This window comes from Trichechus manatus, unplaced genomic scaffold (assembly GCF_000243295.1).
Source record: "Trichechus manatus latirostris isolate Lorelei unplaced genomic scaffold, TriManLat1.0 scaffold00094, whole genome shotgun sequence".
Lineage (NCBI taxonomy): Eukaryota > Metazoa > Chordata > Mammalia > Sirenia > Trichechidae > Trichechus > Trichechus manatus.
Genome location: NW_004444030.1, coordinates 4,128,936 through 4,147,085, shown reverse-complemented (window position 1 = coordinate 4,147,085; position 18,150 = coordinate 4,128,936). Strand labels below are relative to the sequence as shown.

The following is an 18,150-nucleotide window of genomic DNA, read 5'->3' as shown; positions in this document are numbered from 1 at the left end:
ATTAATATATTTGGAAATTTTCATCATCTTTCATTGCTCATTACACCTCGGATTGATTAACATTCTAGGAAAAGCTATTTTTGCAGTTTCGTAGAATTACATTTTCATTTATTTAGAGGACCAAGTATTTGAAAGTGGCACTTGTATTACTTCTCTGAAACAGTTTGCTAAAGAGATTATCAAACCTGAAGAAAACTACACACAAGTGTTACTACTATCCTTTACCCCAGGGCTGTCTTCTCCTAAAGAGACCTACACCTTAAATGTCCTTTTTAAAAAGTTTGAGACTGACTTTTGTGGGACATGGGATAGGAAGTGCCCGAGGGAGGCATGGGAAGCTTGGCAAAGCGTTCATTTCCAAGGATACACTAGTAGTTTCAGCCCTTATGCAGGGTCTGCCCACAAATGGCCCTATAGTGAGTTTAGCCGTTCTTGGTCTCTCCTCTGGGGTAACCCTTTAGTTCAAAAACTCCGACTTGCAACTCTTTTTTCTGTGGGCTCTTAATTACTGAAAGCGAGGATTAGTCATGAATCTCTCTCCTTTTCACTTCTTCTACCAGTCAAGCCCAAATTCTGAGAGCGAATAGCAATGGCCAAAGCAAATGCTTTCGAGTCAACATTTAAGCCTCAGCCTCAGGAGCAGAATTATGTAGACTTGTTTGCTTAAAAAGTCAAAGATAAGGGATGAGGGAGGGGGAAAGGGAGGGGACGCGGGGGCCCCGCCTCTTCGGAATGGGATTGGTTCCCTCTCTTCCTCTAGTCGTGCATTTTGCATCTCGGTTGGACAGGTTGAGAGAATCCTATCATTAAGCTGTTGTCAAAATAAGCCCTGTAGGTGTGGGCCGTTCCCTACGTTTGTAGTTTTAGATTTTCAAAGGGGCGGACTTACTACTGGCTATAGGCTCAGGTTCGTAAGACTAGTTTTCTCTACCTTGAAAAATGCCATCGTAACAGGAGGCGCCAAGGAGTTTGAGTGTAAAACTCACACACCGTAGAGGAGATGACGAAAGTTCCTCAGGCGTTTGATTTCAGTTTCTTAAATGATGAAGAAGCCAGAAAGATCCTGCAAGTGCTGGAAAGAAATGAGGAGCTACAAAGGGCAGAGAAGGAGAGGATCAGGTATAGAGCAAATTCCTTTCTCTTTTCTCTGCGCCTGGGTCCAGCAGTGGCCCTGGCGTCTGCGGCTTCCCTAGAGCCGGGCGTGCGTCCGGGAGCTGCGGGCGGAGCCTGCGGGTTGGGAAGAGGCAAACTAGTTAGAAATCTGCGCTGAGTTTCTCTCTAAAACACTTTGAGATGACTGCTGGTCCTTCCAGACTCGGCAGCCAGACGGACTCGACTGCGCCTCCCGGGTCCGCAAGGGGTAAGGGGTCCCGAACCTGGCCGAGCTGACGCCTTCTACTGGTCGTGTCTCTCGGATGTGTCCCGTGCGGCGGCCCCGCCCCCGGTCGGGACACGCGGGCAGCGACCGGCCGCGCAGGGTCCCCGCGGGGTGGGAGTCCGCGCAGCGTTGCGGCGCCATGCTCACTGCACACCTACGCCGTCCTGGGGCTTGGGCCGGGAGGCACGTGAACTGGGGTGGGACGCTAGGTGAAGCGGGTTCAGACAGTCGCGCCCTCCGCGGCTCGCGCGCACCCACGTGCTTCCACACTGTTCCAGATCCTCCTCACCCTCCTAACACTCTCCCTCGGCCCCAGAGCAGCTAAGAGAAGACCTCTCCCCATCCCACGCGGACAGTCAGCAAGGTCTGGCTGGTTTGGCACCTCATCAACAAGAAACGTTCCCACCTCAAGGGCGGGAGTTTGATGAACTTGCCAAACAGTGTAGGGTGAACCGGGCTGGGCTGGAACCCTCGAGATTGGCTGGAGTGCGTGGGTCTTTTTGTGTGTGGTGCTGTGGGAAGGAAGTTGCTGCGGAATGTTGCCCTTGACCTTACTACACAGTGTTGTAGATGAGGGACTGGCTATCAGTGAATTAATTCCAGGAAGAGATAATCACCTGGGATGCAAATTAATCAGTTTTTCTTCTGGGGAAGTGTGGGATAAGTCCTGGAATGAATTAAAGAGACTCTGTCACCAATCACGAGTCCTGGTGGTGCAGTGGTTAAGCCCTCGGCTGCTAACTGAAAGATAGGCAGGTGGAACCCACCATCCACTCTGTGGGAGAAAGATGTGGCATTCTGCTTCTGTAAAGATTACAGCCTTGGAAACCCTATGGGGCAGTTCTTTTCTGTCCCATAGGGTTGCTATGAGTCAAACTGATAGACTGACAATGGGTTTGGTTTGGTTTTGGCTCACCAATCCCAGCATAGACGCATCCCAGAAGTTCTCTGGGGTACTGGGGTGGTGCAAATGATTTAAGGTACTTGGCTGCTAAGCCAAAGGCTGGAGGTTTGAGGACACCCAGAGGCACCTGGGAAGAAACTACTTCCAAAAAATCAGTGATTGAAAACCTTATAGAGCACAGTTCTACTCTACTCTGAAGCACATGAGGTCGCCATGAGTCAGACGCCCCTGGCGGAAACTAGTGAGGCCTTCTCTATGACTGTGGAAGGGAATTCAGATCAGTACCCTCAGGCCAAGAAGAGTGGCATTGATTGGAATTTAGAAAGCCATACTATTTGTGAGCAACTCTTTGGTGATATGAGTTCTTGGTTTCCACCTTCTTCCAGATAGTCCCTACAAACTTCCCAGCACCCTATTTAAATACAGAAACATTAGTTTGTCTTTGTAGAAGGAATTAGAATGCATTGGGCCTGAAGATCTGACTTTATTCTTCTTCCCTAGACATAACCCTTGGAGGGGGAGAAACTAGTATTTGAAACTTATGTGGGTTTCACACTATCATACTCTGGTTTTAGGAAAATAGAGTCCACCATTCCCCTAAATAGTGTAAAAGTATGCCCTCATGAGCACAGTATGTCCATATCCATGCACACACACATACACATGCCCACAACATATACACATGTACCACACACAGGCACACCCAACTCTGGGAAGGAGAACTTTAGCACTGTATGGAGTTGGGCTTCAATGCATATTCCAAAAAGACTAAGAAACTGTTTTTGCTCTAAGTGTGTGTTGTTGGAAGTAGTTTCTTGTCTCTAGAGGATGGGACATCTTAGTGATCCAATGTTTATTTGGGGACATAGGGCAGGAGAATGAGGACATAAGAGGGAGAGAAACCCATGTGGGATGTCATCAACTTGGCTTCTCTTAGAAATAGTAATGTAACTTACTTTAGTTTTCATTTAAAGCAATTTTTACTTTTTATATTTGATCTAATGCTTGCCTTGCTGTGTTTCCTTTATAGCAACTCATGTTGCCCACTTCAGCTGATTTTAGAAGGATCTGGATCTATACATAGGTGGCAAAGGCCATTGGACTAGGTATTAGAAGGAAGGCTAAAACACACTTTCTGATTTTATAGTGCTCACATCCCGATTGAAGCATCAACAGAAAAAGTCACAATACTAAGACAAAATCAATATTGTAGCTATTAAACTATTAAAAATAGTTAATTACCCATACAATTTCAAAAAAGTTCACTATTAAATATAAAAATAAGGAAAATAGATACTTGGGTCAAGTGGCCAAGTCAATGATTTCTAGTATTTTCTTTTCCCCTGGCTAATTCCTGGCTCCCTCTGTCAAAAACCCGTCACTGGGTAGCAGTCTCCATGGGATTGTTCTGTTTACCTGCTTCAGGTTCACATGCATGGGTTTCAGTAGCAGATGCTGGCATGCAAAAAACGCCTGAGATAACATGTCAACTTGGCTGCCTCTTCTCTCATTTTCTTGGTATGTGTGATCATCATATTTTCCAAATCAAAAATCAGGACACATGACTTATAACTCAAGAGTATAATTTGGGAGACAGTGCAATAGGAGGCCTGTCTGAGAGACTCTGGGAGGCCTTTTTACTATATATATTGTAAGTATATACATATATAGAGAGAAACAGCCCAAAATCTCTTGCTAATACAGGACCAGATGGGAACGTTTGGAAAGTTAGCTGGTTGAGGGACAACTGATGAGTTCAGTTACATCTAGACTGGGCTTGAAGTGTCCACAAGACAACTAAGAATAAATATCCCATGTTGTTGTGTGCTGTTGAGTCAATTCCAACTCATAGCAACCCTATAGGCCAGAGTAGAACTACCCCATAGGGTTTCCAAGAAGCAGCTGGTGGATTCAAACTGCTGACCTTTTGGTTAGCAGCCTGAGCTCTTAACCACTTTGCCATTAGAGCTCCACTAAATATCCTATAGTTCATCAGAAATATAGAACTAGAGTGTTATGCAGGGTTGGAGATGTCCAGATATGGATGTTAAAGCCACAAGAGTGGTTGAGTTCACCATGACAGCAGACAGCAGCCCACTCACAGAAATGCTCCTGAACACACAGAACTTTACCCTGATTGTCCCTCATTTGTACCAGACCTCTCTGGCTCCAGCTTACTGGGAAAATATTTGCATTAAATGCAGTAGTTAATATTTGTAATAAATAGTGTATTCAAATTTTCAAGAAAAACACCAAGATTCTAAATGATAAACAGGCAAAAGATAGGAATAAAACGTATACACTAGAAGATATCCAAACAGTAAACAAAACATATGGAAACATGTTCACCCTGACAGTAATAAAGAAATGAAAATTGAAGTAACCTCAAGATACCATTTTGCCTCTACAAAAGTAACAGGAAAAACTGTTGGTGAGGTTGGAGTGAACTTGGTAGATTCAGTGTATTGCTAGTGGCATTGTAAGTTGAATACAATCTTTTGGTGAGCAATATGGCAATATGGCCTTACCCTTGATCCAGTAATCCAGCTCTTGACTATTTCTCATTAGTAGGAGATTGAGGTGGAGGACGTGGCCACACCAACATTTACTAAGTGTTGGCTTTTTATAGAATAATTATTATGATGATGATGATAATAACAGCTAACATTTATTATTGGGCCCTTACTGTATGCTAGGCACTATAATAAACATGTTCTATATATTTCATTAACCTTCTCAATAATCCCATTAGGTACACACTTTAATTCTCATTTCACAGAGAAGGAAACTGAATTTACAAAGGTTGAGGATCTTGTCCAAGTTAGGCAGCAGAGCCAGAATTCAAATCCAAGTCTCTCTCAAAACGATTTTACCTATCAGCATAGAATCAATCCTCACAACTCAGCCCTGGGATGAGAATTATGAACTACTTTTTACAGAAACGAAACTGAAATTTAGCAAGAGTAAGGAACTTGCCCAAGGTAAATAGCAGAGCTGGAATTTGAACTCAACATTTGTGGCTCCAATATTCTTTTCAGTATATCATGCTTTTCCCTGAGGAACTAATTCAGTAGAGAAAAAGCAAGATATATACACTCAGATATTTATTGCAGCATTACCTATAATAGCAAAATAGTGGGAAATTTCAAAGCTAAGTAGCCATCAAGACAGCCATCATTGCAAATGACAATTATGAAGAAATGATTATCTCCTACACTGTATGACGTTTTAGTTCTATATTGCTGACTAACTGCTTTGGTTTCTTGTAGACACCTCAAGTTTATTATGGATACAACTGAGGAAAATACTCATGAGAACTTGTTATGTGAAAAAGCAGGATGCAAAATGGTACCCTATGCTATTTTTGCAGCTTCTTAAGGTCATCTGTGCACGTGCACAGCAACTTGAAGAAAATGGGCAAAAATCTATGCTGCTCCTTTTGATGAATCTCCAGGGCCTGATGCAGCTCCTGGCACACAGTAAGCATTCAGTAAAGGTTTGCTGAAAGGCATGGCCTCACCCTGACAGCTGGGAGGGCCTGTGCTCCTGCCCTGCAACCCAACCCCTGCCAAGATGAAAAGTCAGACCTGAGGGAAAGGATCCATTCCTGCCTGGGCGGGAATGCTGGGCAGATGCTACCTCCTAAGGCTCTGGAGAAGGGCTGAGGAGGGGAAGGGTATAGGCTTTCATGGCTTAGAGGAGAGGGAGACCACAGACAAGGCAAGGTGTCTGCATGTAATAGGCCTTCAGTAAATACTTGATGAAGGAATTAATTACCTGAACTGGCTACAGTCCTTAGCTGCTCTCCCCGCTTCTCACTCTCTGTTCTTCCTTCTTCTCACTCCCAGCTACCACTACGTAGCCAGATGTGCTTTCTCCCTCCTTTGAGCCCTGTAACACATTATAATGTCTTGTGTTGCAGTTTGTCCTAATCTGCCCTGTGAGTCTGGGAATAGTGCTACAGAAGTAATCTGAGAGCCAAATAAAAAGGTGGAAATCAGAATGTCAATTCCAGTGTGACAGTTCCCCTTCTTGTTGGATTATGGAAAGGGCTAACTGGCAGTATTCACATGGTGATGATTTCTTGAGCTTTGAATAGCCTGTGGACCAATCTTAGTGAAGAGAAAGGCCGGGAGTTTGAATCACAATTTACTGGTAGATGGAGGTTTTCTAATAGTTCTCTCACACCTGAAAAGGGGGAAAATTTGTGTATTTAAAAAACTGAAAGCATCTTACTTTTTACAAGTCTTTGGGAAATGTGACTATCTTTCCCATCCCCACCGCTCCATCTCGTAAATTTAACTCTGAAATAGAATACCTAGAAATTCTATCAGCTACATAGTCAGCTCACAGAAGAATTTATAAAGAAAACTTATAAAGTATAAGATGTTACAGCCCCTGGTATAATCAAGTTGAAAAATTACAAGTCTAGATTTAGACTATCTTTGCTCAGTGGCAAGATTACAGCCCAGGAGGGTTGTCCACAATTTCACTGTTTCTGATTGATTGACATTAGTGTCCTTGAGCTGCTGCTCAGTTCTGAAGGGGACAATATATACTAAAGTTGTGAAGTAATCAGTAGCTGGTGAAAACGTCAGCGTCCTGCAGAGATTACAGACCAAAGACACATGCCTCCTCTCTCCTAGGCTTTCTTCCTGTCCTCTCCCAGCCTTTGAAATCTGCCTCTAGCTAAGAGATAGACTTTCTGTAAACATTCAACACCTATTTATTAGGTACATTCTATGTGCCAGACACTGTTAGCCCTGGGGACACAGCAGAGAATAATACACAGATTCTGCCCCAGATTGCATGGGTCTATGAAAGCTTCTGGTTGGTGGTGGAACCTGTAGGATGCAGTGTTCACACAGATATAGCTCATTCCTGTGTGGCCTGCGGAAGGGACTGTGAGAACAATGCTTGGACGTCGCAGGAATGCCCTATACTGTATTTTTTCCCAAATAACACACCCACACATATAACTGCCACATAGCTTGTTTACGAAAATAGCGAGGGGAGTGGGTTGCGCACTTGGCAAAAAACATATAACATGTACATTATTTGCATAAAAAAACAGTAGTCTTGAATGTTCTGATACTATAACAAGGTATCAGATGAATATCATGGATCTCTGAGGTATCTGTCCTTTTCGACAACATCAAATTGTTGGAGAGATCTTTCTCTCAGACACATTCTCCTGTCTAGTTCTATGGATTGGCTTCTGTGGGCAATGTACATGAAACTACTGTAGTGTTACAGTTTCATATCCCAAGGTCAGGTCTTTTTTAGGCTTTGTGACATTATAGCTCTTTTAGTTTTTAAAGTCTTCCATATCTGTTTGTTTTCATCCTCATACTAAACAGACAATGCAGGTATTTTTATCCTCCTTTTCAAGAGCTAATAATAATAATAGCTAATATTTGCTGAGCCCTTGCTCTGTGCTAAGCTGTTCATGTACATTATCTTATTTAATTCTCACAACAATCTGATAAGTTAAGGAATATTTTTATCTTCTTTCTACAGAGGAAGCTTAGAGAGAGTAAGTAACTTGCTTGAGATAACACTGCTAGGAAGTATCAGATTTGTGAACTCCATCTGCACTTAACCACTGTGCAGTATTGCCTCCTCCAATAAAATACAAAGAAGTTGAAGTGACTGCCCTCATATTGCTCATCTAATCCCTAGCAGAACCAGAACCAGAACTGAGATCTTTTTACATTAATACTCTTGCTATTTCTACTGGACCATGAAAATAGAGAACACCAAATTCTAGGCAGCCAGGTGCTCAACTAAAAGTTGGGTATCTTATTACTAAGGAAAATGGAGCAATGGATTTTGGGGGGCAACGAGTAATATCTACTATTCTAGAAAAAATCATAGTTAATCATTTATGTTAAAAATGCATATAATCATTTTGGAAGGATATAGTCCAAACTGTTAAAATTGTTATCTCTTGGGAATGGTATTTAAGGAGACTTTAACGCTTTTCCTATTATTTTATTATTCCTATTATTTCATTATTTATTATTCCTTATCATTTTATTATCATATATTATAAAAAAAAATGATGACTATTTCTTCGGATAATAAAGAGATACAGAATGTATGACTGTCTTTTTTACCTTCATAAACATATCTTTTTAAATAATTGTTTTAATGTTTGGATTTTTTTCCACTTGTATTGCACTTATTTTTCTTTATAACATGAATGTATGCGTGGGTATTTTAGGCTGGGTTCTCTGGAGAAGCAAAACCAGTGAAGCGTGTATATATGTATATATGTGTGTCAATATATATGTATATATATGTGTATATATATGTATATGTATATTTATATATAGAGAGAGACATCTCAAGGAAATGGTTCACGCTGTTGTGGAGGCTGGCAAGTCTCAAAATCCATGGGTCAGGTGTTGGCTGGAGGCTTCTCCTGACCCACATTGCTGCGGGGGCTGACGAACCCAGAATTGGCAGGTCAGATGGCAGGCTGCTGGCTCACAGGGCTGCGGAAGCTGGTGAATCCCAAAGTCGTCAGATCAGGCAACAAGCTGCTGGTTCAAGTCCCAAAAACCGGAGGTCAGATGATGATGAGACAGAAACAGGATCTAGAGAAAGCAAGTGAGCTTTGCCAGAACGTCCATATACATATTGGGTACAGGCTACACCCCCAGCGAAACTCCCTTTACAACGAATTCGTTGATCATATCAGATCACATCTTGGAGGTGATTACATTATATCACAAAATGGAGGATAACTATATCAGATCACGAAATAGAAGATAATTACGTAATACTGAAAATCATGGCCTACCCAAGTTGACAAATAACATTAACTATCACATTGGGTAAGTTGGGTTCTGAGTTCCTTGCAGTCAGGGATTGTCTCAGGGATGGAAAGCCTTATGTGCTACCTGGCACGGAGTAGGTACTCAACATCAAATTAAATGGACCTAGCCTTACTTCTGTGTAGGTAGTCACTCCCTCTTTCCTCCCAACCTCCTCAGCCCTAGGCAACCACTAATTTATTTTCTGTCTCTATAGATTTGCCTATTCTGGACATTTCATATAACTGGAATCTTAAAGTATGTGGTCTTTTGTGACTAGCTTCTTTTGGTTGGCGTAATGTTTTTGAGGTTGAACCATGTTGTTGCATATGTCAATATTTCATTCCTTTTTATTGCTGAATAATATTCCATTTTATTATCCATTGAGTATGAGTGGGTTGTTAGATTGGGTTTTTATTTGGGTTGTTTCCACTTTGGGGCTATTAAGAGTAATACTGCTAAGAACATTTGTGTACCAGTTTTTGTGTGGACATATGTTTTCATTTCTCTTGAGTATATACCCAGAAGTGGAATTGCTGGTTCATATAGCAACTCTGTGTTTAACCTTTCGAGGAAAGTAAGCATCATTTTTATAATGAGAGGGGAAAAAATAAAACGTGGTAGAGAGGGAAGGTAAAGTAAATGGGCACCTATGTAGTATGATTTCAGGGCTACTGGGCATACTGCCCAGTGAGTGACCCTTCCACCCATCCTTTTAACCCTCCCTGCCTTCCTCCTTCACCTGCTGTTAGATGCTTGATTTCAAGCATTGTTTTAAAGCTGAAACCAATGCAAATTTGGTATCAATTTTAAAAATCAAAACCTTTCTGTGAAGGGAAGGACAACACACAATACAGGGGAAGTCAGCACAACTGGACTAAACCAAAAGCTAAGAAGTTTCCGAACACAACCAAACACTTCGAGGAACACAGTAGAAGGGGCGGGGGTCTGGGAACTATGGTTTCAGGGGACATCTAGGTCAACTGGCATAACAAAGTTTAGTAAGAAAATGTTCTGCATCTCATTTTGGTGAGTGGCGTCTGGGGTCTTAAAAGCTAGCGAGCAGCCATCTAAGATACATCAATTTGTTCCAACCCACCTGGAGCAAAGGAGAATGAAGAACACCAAAGACACAAGGAAAATATTAGCCCAAGAGACAGAAAGGGCCACGTAAACCAAAGACTCCATCCGCCTGAGACCAGAAGAACTAGATGGTGCCCAGCTACCACCAATGACTGCCCTGACAAGGAACACAACAGAGAGTCCCTGAAGGAGCAGGAGAAAAATAGGGTGCAGAATTCAAATTCTAGTAAAAAGATCAGACTTAATGGTCTGACTGAGACTGGAGGGACCCCGGAAGACATAGCCCCTGGACTCTCTGTTAGCCCAGAACTGAAACCATTCTGGAAGCCAACTCTTCAGACAAAGATTAGACTGGACTATAAGACATAAAATGATACTTGTGGAGAGAGTGCTTCTTAGCTCAAGTAGATACATGAGACTAAATGGGCAGCACCTGTCTGGAGGTGAGATGAGAAGGCAAAAAGGGACAGGACACAGGAATGGACACATTGACTGGACATGGGAAATCCAGGGTGGAAAGAAGGGGTGTGCTGTCACATTATAGGGAGAGCAACTAGGGTCACATAACAATGTGTGTATACATTTTTGTATGAGAAACTAACTTGAACTGTAAACTTTCACTTAAAGCACAATAAAAAAAGAAAGAAAAAAAAATCAAAACCTTTCTTGGGTGGACTTGGTCATTGTAGCCCCCAGTTTCCTCTTGCATCATTAGAAAGTCAGACGCGCTTGTGGAATGAGGACGCTGGCTCCTGTGGCATGCCTAGTTGATATTTTAAGTACAGCCTTTTAATGGGGCCATTGGCAATGTCAATAAGGAAACATTCCTGAGAAGGAGAGCGAGGTGAGCCTATGGCTCTTAAGTATTACAGCCTGTGCAGTAAGAAATTGCAGAAAAACAGACCTGAATGAAGGTGAAGGAGAGAATGCATCCGTGTGTGTGAAAGGCAATGTCTCAGCAAGGCTGCGACCCACTTGGCTCTCAGTTTTAAAACCTAAGTGTGCTAATATGGAAGAAAAATATTTTTTGACTAACCTTAATTAACCTGACCTCCCTTTGACCTTCACGTGGTTCTCAGTTTTAAGACCATCTGTGCTAATGGAGAAGGAAATATTTTCTAACCTTAACCTGATCTTCTTTTGTCCTTCACAAGGTTTCCCAGATCTTTCTTTCCCTTACTTTGTATTGCCTGCACAGAAATAAGGCAAGGTCTGTTTAATTTGATATGAGTACCTACTAAGTGCCAGGTAGTGTGTGAGGTTCTCCATCCCTGAGACAATCCCTGACTGCAAGGAACTCAGAACTGAACTAACTCATGCATACATCAGTATTATAAAGAAAATGACAAGGGCAAAAAACATTCAGACATTAAAAAAATTATTTTAAAAATGCATGTTTATGAAGGTAAAAAAGATAGTCATACATTCTGCATCTCTTTATTATAAAAAGAAATAGTCATCATTACTTTTTTATAATATATAATAATAAAGTGATAAGGAATAATAATGAAATAACGAGAATAAAATAAATAGGAATGGTAGAATAATAAAATGAAAGACCAATAAAATAAGAAAAGGGTTAAAGTCTCCTTAAATATTTTAACTTAAGTGTATAGATTCATGAAACCACTACAATAATTGGTGGTGCGAACAGTTGATACACTTGACTGCTCACCAGAAAGTTAGATGTTCAGGTCCACCCAGAACTCCTCAGAAGAAGGCCTGGCAATCTACATATGAAAAATAAGCCATTGAAAACCCTATGGAGCACAGTTCTACTCTGATACACATGGGGTCGTCATAACTCCATGGCCACTGGTTTAGTTGTTTGGTATGTTCTGTTTGGCGGCAGTGGTGGTTCAGTGCCCTTCCATGTGGGGGACCCACGTTCGATTCCTGGCCAGTGCACCTCATGCACAGCCACCAACTGCTGTCAGTGGAGGCGTGCATGTTGCTGTGATGCATAACAGGTTTCAGAGGCGCTTCCAGACTAAGACAGTCTAGGAAGAAAGGCCTGGCAATCTACTTCTGAAAAATCAGCCAGTGAAAACTCTATGGATCACAATAGTCCGATCCTGTTGTACATGGGGTCACCACGAGTCAGGGGCCGACTCAGTGGAAGCCAACAATAAGTTTGCTGAGAGTTTTTGTCATGAATGTATGTTGAATTTTGTCATGTGGTTTTTCTGCATCAGTTGATATGATCATGTGGTTTTTCTTCTTTAGACTGTTGGTATGGTGGTTTTCACTGATTCATTTTAAAATACGGAACCAGCCTTACATTCTCAGGATAAACCCCACTTGGTTATGGCATATTATTCTTTTATATATTTTTGGACTCAATTTGCTAATATTTTCTTGAGGATTTTTGTGTCTGTGTTCATGAGGGATACTGGTATATAGTTTTCTATTTTGTATACTGTATTTGTCAGGTTTTGCTATCAGGGTAATTCTGGCTTTGTAAAATAGTTAGGAAACGTTCTTCTATTACATTTCTATCACTGATTTCTAGTTTAAGTCCATTGTCAAGAATATACTTTATATGATTTCAATTCTCTTAAACTTGCTAAGGTTTGTTTTATGATGCAAGATATGGCCTATTGTGAACGTTCCATGTGCACTTTTAAAAAATGTGTATTCTGCTGTTGTTTTGGTAGCATGTTTTGTAAATCTTGTTTCAATTCATTTGGCTTTTGCTGTTGTTCAGTTTTTTTATATTCTTGCTGATTAACTACTAGTTCTATTGATAACTGAGAGAGGAGTGTTGAAGCTCCAACTATAATTGTGATTTGTATGTTTCTCCTTTCAGTTCTGTTTTTGCTTCATGTTTTTTAAAGCTCTGTTATTAAATGCATGCACATTTAGGATTGTTACGTTTTCTTGGTGAATTGATACTCTTATTATTATTTAATGTCGCTCTTCATCCTTGGTAATATTGTTTGCTCTGAAGTCTACTTTGTCTGATGTTAATATAGCCACTCCATCTTTCTTTTGATTAGTATTGGCATGAAATCTGTTTTTCCATTCTTTTACTTTTAACATACCCATATTGCTATATTTGAAATGAGTTTCAGGTAGACAGCATATAGTTGGGTCATTTTTTAAAAATTCATTCTGACAATGTCTGTCTTTCAATTGGTGTGCTTAGCTCATTTACGTTTAATGTAATCGATATGTTTAGATTTAGGTTTACCGTTTGATTATTTGTTTTCTGTTTGCTCCCTCTGTTTTTCATTCTTCTGTTTTCTCTTTTTTGCCTTCCTTTTAGTTATTTGAAGCATTTTTTAGTATTCTACTTTTTACTATACCTGTGTGTGTGTGTGTGTGTGTGTGTGTGTGTGTGTGTGTTTTGTTTTGTTTTTTTAGTGGTTGCTCTAGAGATACATACATGACTTCACAGTCTACTTAGAATGGATATTTTACCACTTCAAATGAAATGTAGAAGCCTTACCACCATATAGGTCCCTTTACCTCCTTACTTTATGTTGTAGTTGTCTTATGTATTAAAACTTGCATTGAAAACTCCATCCAAAAATGTTACAATTTTTTGCTTTTAACCATTAAGCGTTTTAAAGAACTCAAGAGGAGAACAGTCTTTTATAGTTACTCAGATATTTACCATTTTGGTTGCTCTTTCTTCATTCCAGATGTTCCAAGATTCCTTCTGATATCACTTCCCTTCTATCAGAAAAATGTCTTTTAGCAGTTCTTTTAGAGCAAGTCTGCTGGCAACAAATTCTCTGTTTTCTTTTATCTGAGAGTGTCTTTCTCTCACCTTCATTCCTGAGGGATATTTTCACTGGATCTTGAATTCTGTGGCGACGGTTCTTTTCTCTCAGCACTTTATGGGATTGCTTTCACGAGTTCCTCTCTCTCGACAATCTCCCCAGTAATTTCTGATTCCCTGGAGCGCCCCCCTTCTGTCTCTAAAGGAAAGGAGGTTACTGCCTCCTTTTGGGACCACAGCACCTCTGATCAGAAGGGAAGGTTCCCTTTCCTCAGAGTTGTAAGTGCTTGTGGGCCCCTGCTGTTACTGCTCTTCCTGCTCCTGCAGCCTGAGTGAGAGGGCTTCTCCCTCCTTGAGCTCTCTCCATTCACACTGTACCCACTTCTGGGTTCCAGGCTGCCTTTAGTCCACAGGAAGATATACTAGAAGTGGGGGGCGGGGAGGCAAATTCACTGCTGGTTCAGTGGTACTTTGAATTCTCTCACAATTTGCCTACTGCTATTTACTTGTCAGGAGCCTTGGTGGCACAGTGATTAAGAGCTTGGCTGTTAACCAAAAGGTCAGCAGTTTGAATCCACCAGCCACCCTTTGGAAACCCTATGGGGTAGTTCTACTCTGTCCCTTAGGGTCACTATGAGTCCAACTCAACAGCAAGGGTTTATTTACTTACCCGAATCCTCAGATAGCTGCTCGATGCATTCTCTCCAGGTTTTATTGCTGTATTCATTAGGCAAGGCAGGGTGGAATGTGCTTACTCTGTTCTGCCTGGAATTGGAATTCCCTACGTTTATCACTTAAAAAAAATTTTTACTGAGATAAAATTCACGTAACAGAAAATTATCCATTTTAAAGTGTTGAGTTTAGTGGCATTTAAGACATGTTGTACAGCTACCACCTCTACCTAGTTCCCAAAATATTTTCATGACCCCAAAATAAAACCCTGTACTCATTAAGCAGTTACTCCCTATTCCTGCCTCCTGCCAGTCCCTGGCAACCACCAATCTGTTTTCTGTCTCTATGGATTTACCTATTTTGGATATTTCGTATAAATGGAATCTAGCAATATATATGACTTTTATGTCTAGCTTTTTTCACTTAGCATAGTGTTTTGAGGTTCATCAGTATTATAGCATGTATCAGCACTTCATTTATGGTTGAATAATATTTCATTGTATATATATATATATAATACACAATTTGTTTAAACATTTATCCGTTGACGGACATTTGAGTTGTTCATGTTTTGACTATTACGAATAGTGCCGTTATGAATATTCATGTACAACTGTTGGTTTTCAGTTCTTTTGGGTATATACCTAGGAGTAGAATTATTGAGTCATATGGCAATTCTAAAGGAGCCCTGGTGGCACAGTGGTTAAAGTGCTCGGCTGCTAACCAAAAGGTCAGCGGTTCAAACAAGGAGCCGATCTGCAGGAGAAAGATGTGACAGTCTGCTTTGGCAAAGATTATAGCCTTGGAAACCCTGTGGGGCAGTTCTGATCTGTCCTGTAGAGTCACTATGAGTTGTAATCAACTCAACAGCAGTGGGTTTGGTTTTGGTTGGTTATGGCAATTGTAGTTTAACTTTTTGAGAAGCTGCAAACTATTTTCTCCCACATTATCTTTTAACACAGCTGTGACCAAACAAACATATGTTTCTTATTTACATAACATAAAAATAACCTTTCAAATTAAAGACTTATAGTTAACATTATTTTTTGTGACTGCATGCTGTTCTCCGCCGTGTATTTTAAATTTAATTAGCCATCCTGATATTTTAGCCACTTTGCTATTTTCCTAACTTATTTCTTATTGAAGGTTAAATAATGCTGTAACAAACTTTTGTGCTTATATCCTTAATTCAATTTAAATTATCTCCATAGAATAAACTCTAAAACGTAGGATTAGTTTAAACAATATATTTTCTAAATTCTTGTAGCATGTTAGCAAACTGCTTTCCAAAAATGTTATACCAAATCACACCTTGACTGGCAGTGTGGGATGGCCCCTGTTTTACCATACCTTGCCAGCACTGGATGGTGTTATCATTTTTTTAAAAAAATCTTTGCTAATTTTGTAGGCAAAAGGAAAAAAAAGATCTCTTGAACTTGATTTAATTTCCAACACTGTGGTTATAGTGAACTTGAACTTATTTCATATGCTTACGAGTCATTCATATTTCTTAAATTGTCTATTCATATCCCTCTTGTATTTCAGGGTCTGTATTAAGACTGCTTTTTGTTGCAAATAACAGAAAATCTAACCACAACTTTAACAAATTGGAGGTAAATTTTTCTGACATAACAAGACATTATGTGGTTGTAGGTAGCTGCTAGGATGTCAAGGTAGTGTCTTTGCAATGCAAGATGGCTGCAGCTGCTCCAGACAGAACACCCATGCTCAAGGCAGAAAGAAGGGGAAAGGATGGAGCCAACTGTATCTGTCCTATTTATCCCAGAAATAACAGCTTTCCCAGATACCTTCCAAGCACATTTCCCCTTATGTTTCATTGACCAGAATCAGGCCATATGGCCACCATTAGCTGCAAGGGAATTGAGAAAGGAAGGAATGGGATTGAAAGGCAGGCTTAGACCGATCACGATCCATCCCCTGGGATGAAACTTTGCTGCCTACAACAAAATCAGAAAGGAGAGAGCCTGGGGAAATGGATTCTAGAAGGCAACCATCGCTGTCTGATACAGTCTAGGTGGTTTTGTTCTTACTGATTTATATGTTTCTCTATATATTAAAGAAATTGACTTTTGTTTTATTTGTTATAAATATATTTCTTGGTGGTCAGTCTGTGCTTAACTTACATTTATTTCAAAATAGAAGTTATTTTTTTACTTTTATGTAGTGAAACATACCAGGTTTTATTTTTTTTTAATTTTAATTTTGCTTTTAGGATTAGTAAATTGTACCCCATTTAGATATTTGATCAATATTCACTTCTAGTTTTTAAAATCTTTTTTAAAATTTAACTGTTTAATTAATCTGATATATATTTTCCCTGTAAAGTAGGATCATTGTATAAATTGGGGTTTTTTTTCCAAATAACTAGCCTATTGCACTGGCATCATTTATTTTTATCTGCTTCAAAGGCCCATGATCTATTCCCTTTAGGGAAAAGCTTGCGGAACAAACAGACAACAAAGAGTTGAGGCAAAATGCTACAGTGTCAGCTTTCCTGAAATCTAAGAAGGAAATTGTAGAGAAGAGGCTTTTACACAGAAAAATGTGATTGTTTGTTATACACATATTAGTGTACATAGTAAATGAGTCTTGTTTCAGCTTCCTTCCTCTAACTATTTTCTATACCAGGTGGCAAACCCAAATGAAAATGTAGACCATTCATCTTGAAGTTATCAAGTGACCGGTTGGTCATTTAGATCTGGTTCTACTGATACCAAACATCAAACCATACCCATTGCCATCAAGTCGATTCCAACTCACAGCTACCTATAGGACAGAGTAGAACTGCCCCATGGGGTTTCCAAGGCTGTAATCTTTATGAAAGTAGACTGCCACATCTTTCTCCCCTGGAGCCGCTGGTGGGTTCGAACTGCCAACCTTTCGGTAAGCAGCCAAGTGCTTAACCACTGCGTCACCAGGATCCAGACAAATATCCTGTTAGGGTAGTTTTTAACTTTTAACAAAAATTGTTTTGCTTTAAAAATTACTCAATCACAGGATAAGTGATTACTAGGATTACTAGACAAACAAGCAAACAAAAATCTATCAGATGTTGTGAATTTAGTGTCTATGGCTAATCCTTTGCAAGGAAGCTGGTAAAACTCTTTAACCAGTTTATGTGGAGTCAACTCCAACTCATGGTGAACCCACGTGTGTCAGAGTAGAACTGTACTCTATAGGGTTTTCAGTGGCTGATTTTTCAGAAGTAGGTCGCTAAGCCTTTCTTCCAAGGCGCATCTGGTTTGACTCAAACATCTAGCCTTTCAGTTAGCAGCTGGGGGCATTAACTGTTTGCCCCACCAAGGAATTCCAGAGGTCTTTAGGGAGATCATTGTCTGCATATCAGTCAGAGTTCAACCAGGAAAACAAACTAATAGGTATTTAAGGAAGAATTTAGGGCAGAGAATTGGTTATACAGTAATAAAAAGAGGCGGAGAAACCCATCGGGGGAGAGTGAGGTCAACCAGATTGGCAATAGCAGGAAGCCTGTACCACCCCTGGGCTGGAGAGAGTGGTGTGCTAACTACCTAGCTGGAGGGGGGGG

General features: G+C 40.4%; 1 protein-coding gene across 1 annotated transcript in view; it reads left to right on the top strand.

Annotated features, from left to right (window-relative positions):
* Window positions 1–808: 808 nt before the first annotated feature.
* Window positions 809–18,150, top strand: part of EXPH5 (exophilin 5) — an 85,403-nt gene continuing 68,061 nt past the window's right edge. The window contains exon 1 of the mRNA XM_004382478.2: window positions 809–1,119. Coding sequence (XP_004382535.1) covers window positions 1,001–1,119 — 119 coding nt within the window. The 5' untranslated portion in view covers window positions 809–1,000. The remainder of the gene's footprint in view (window positions 1,120–18,150) is intronic.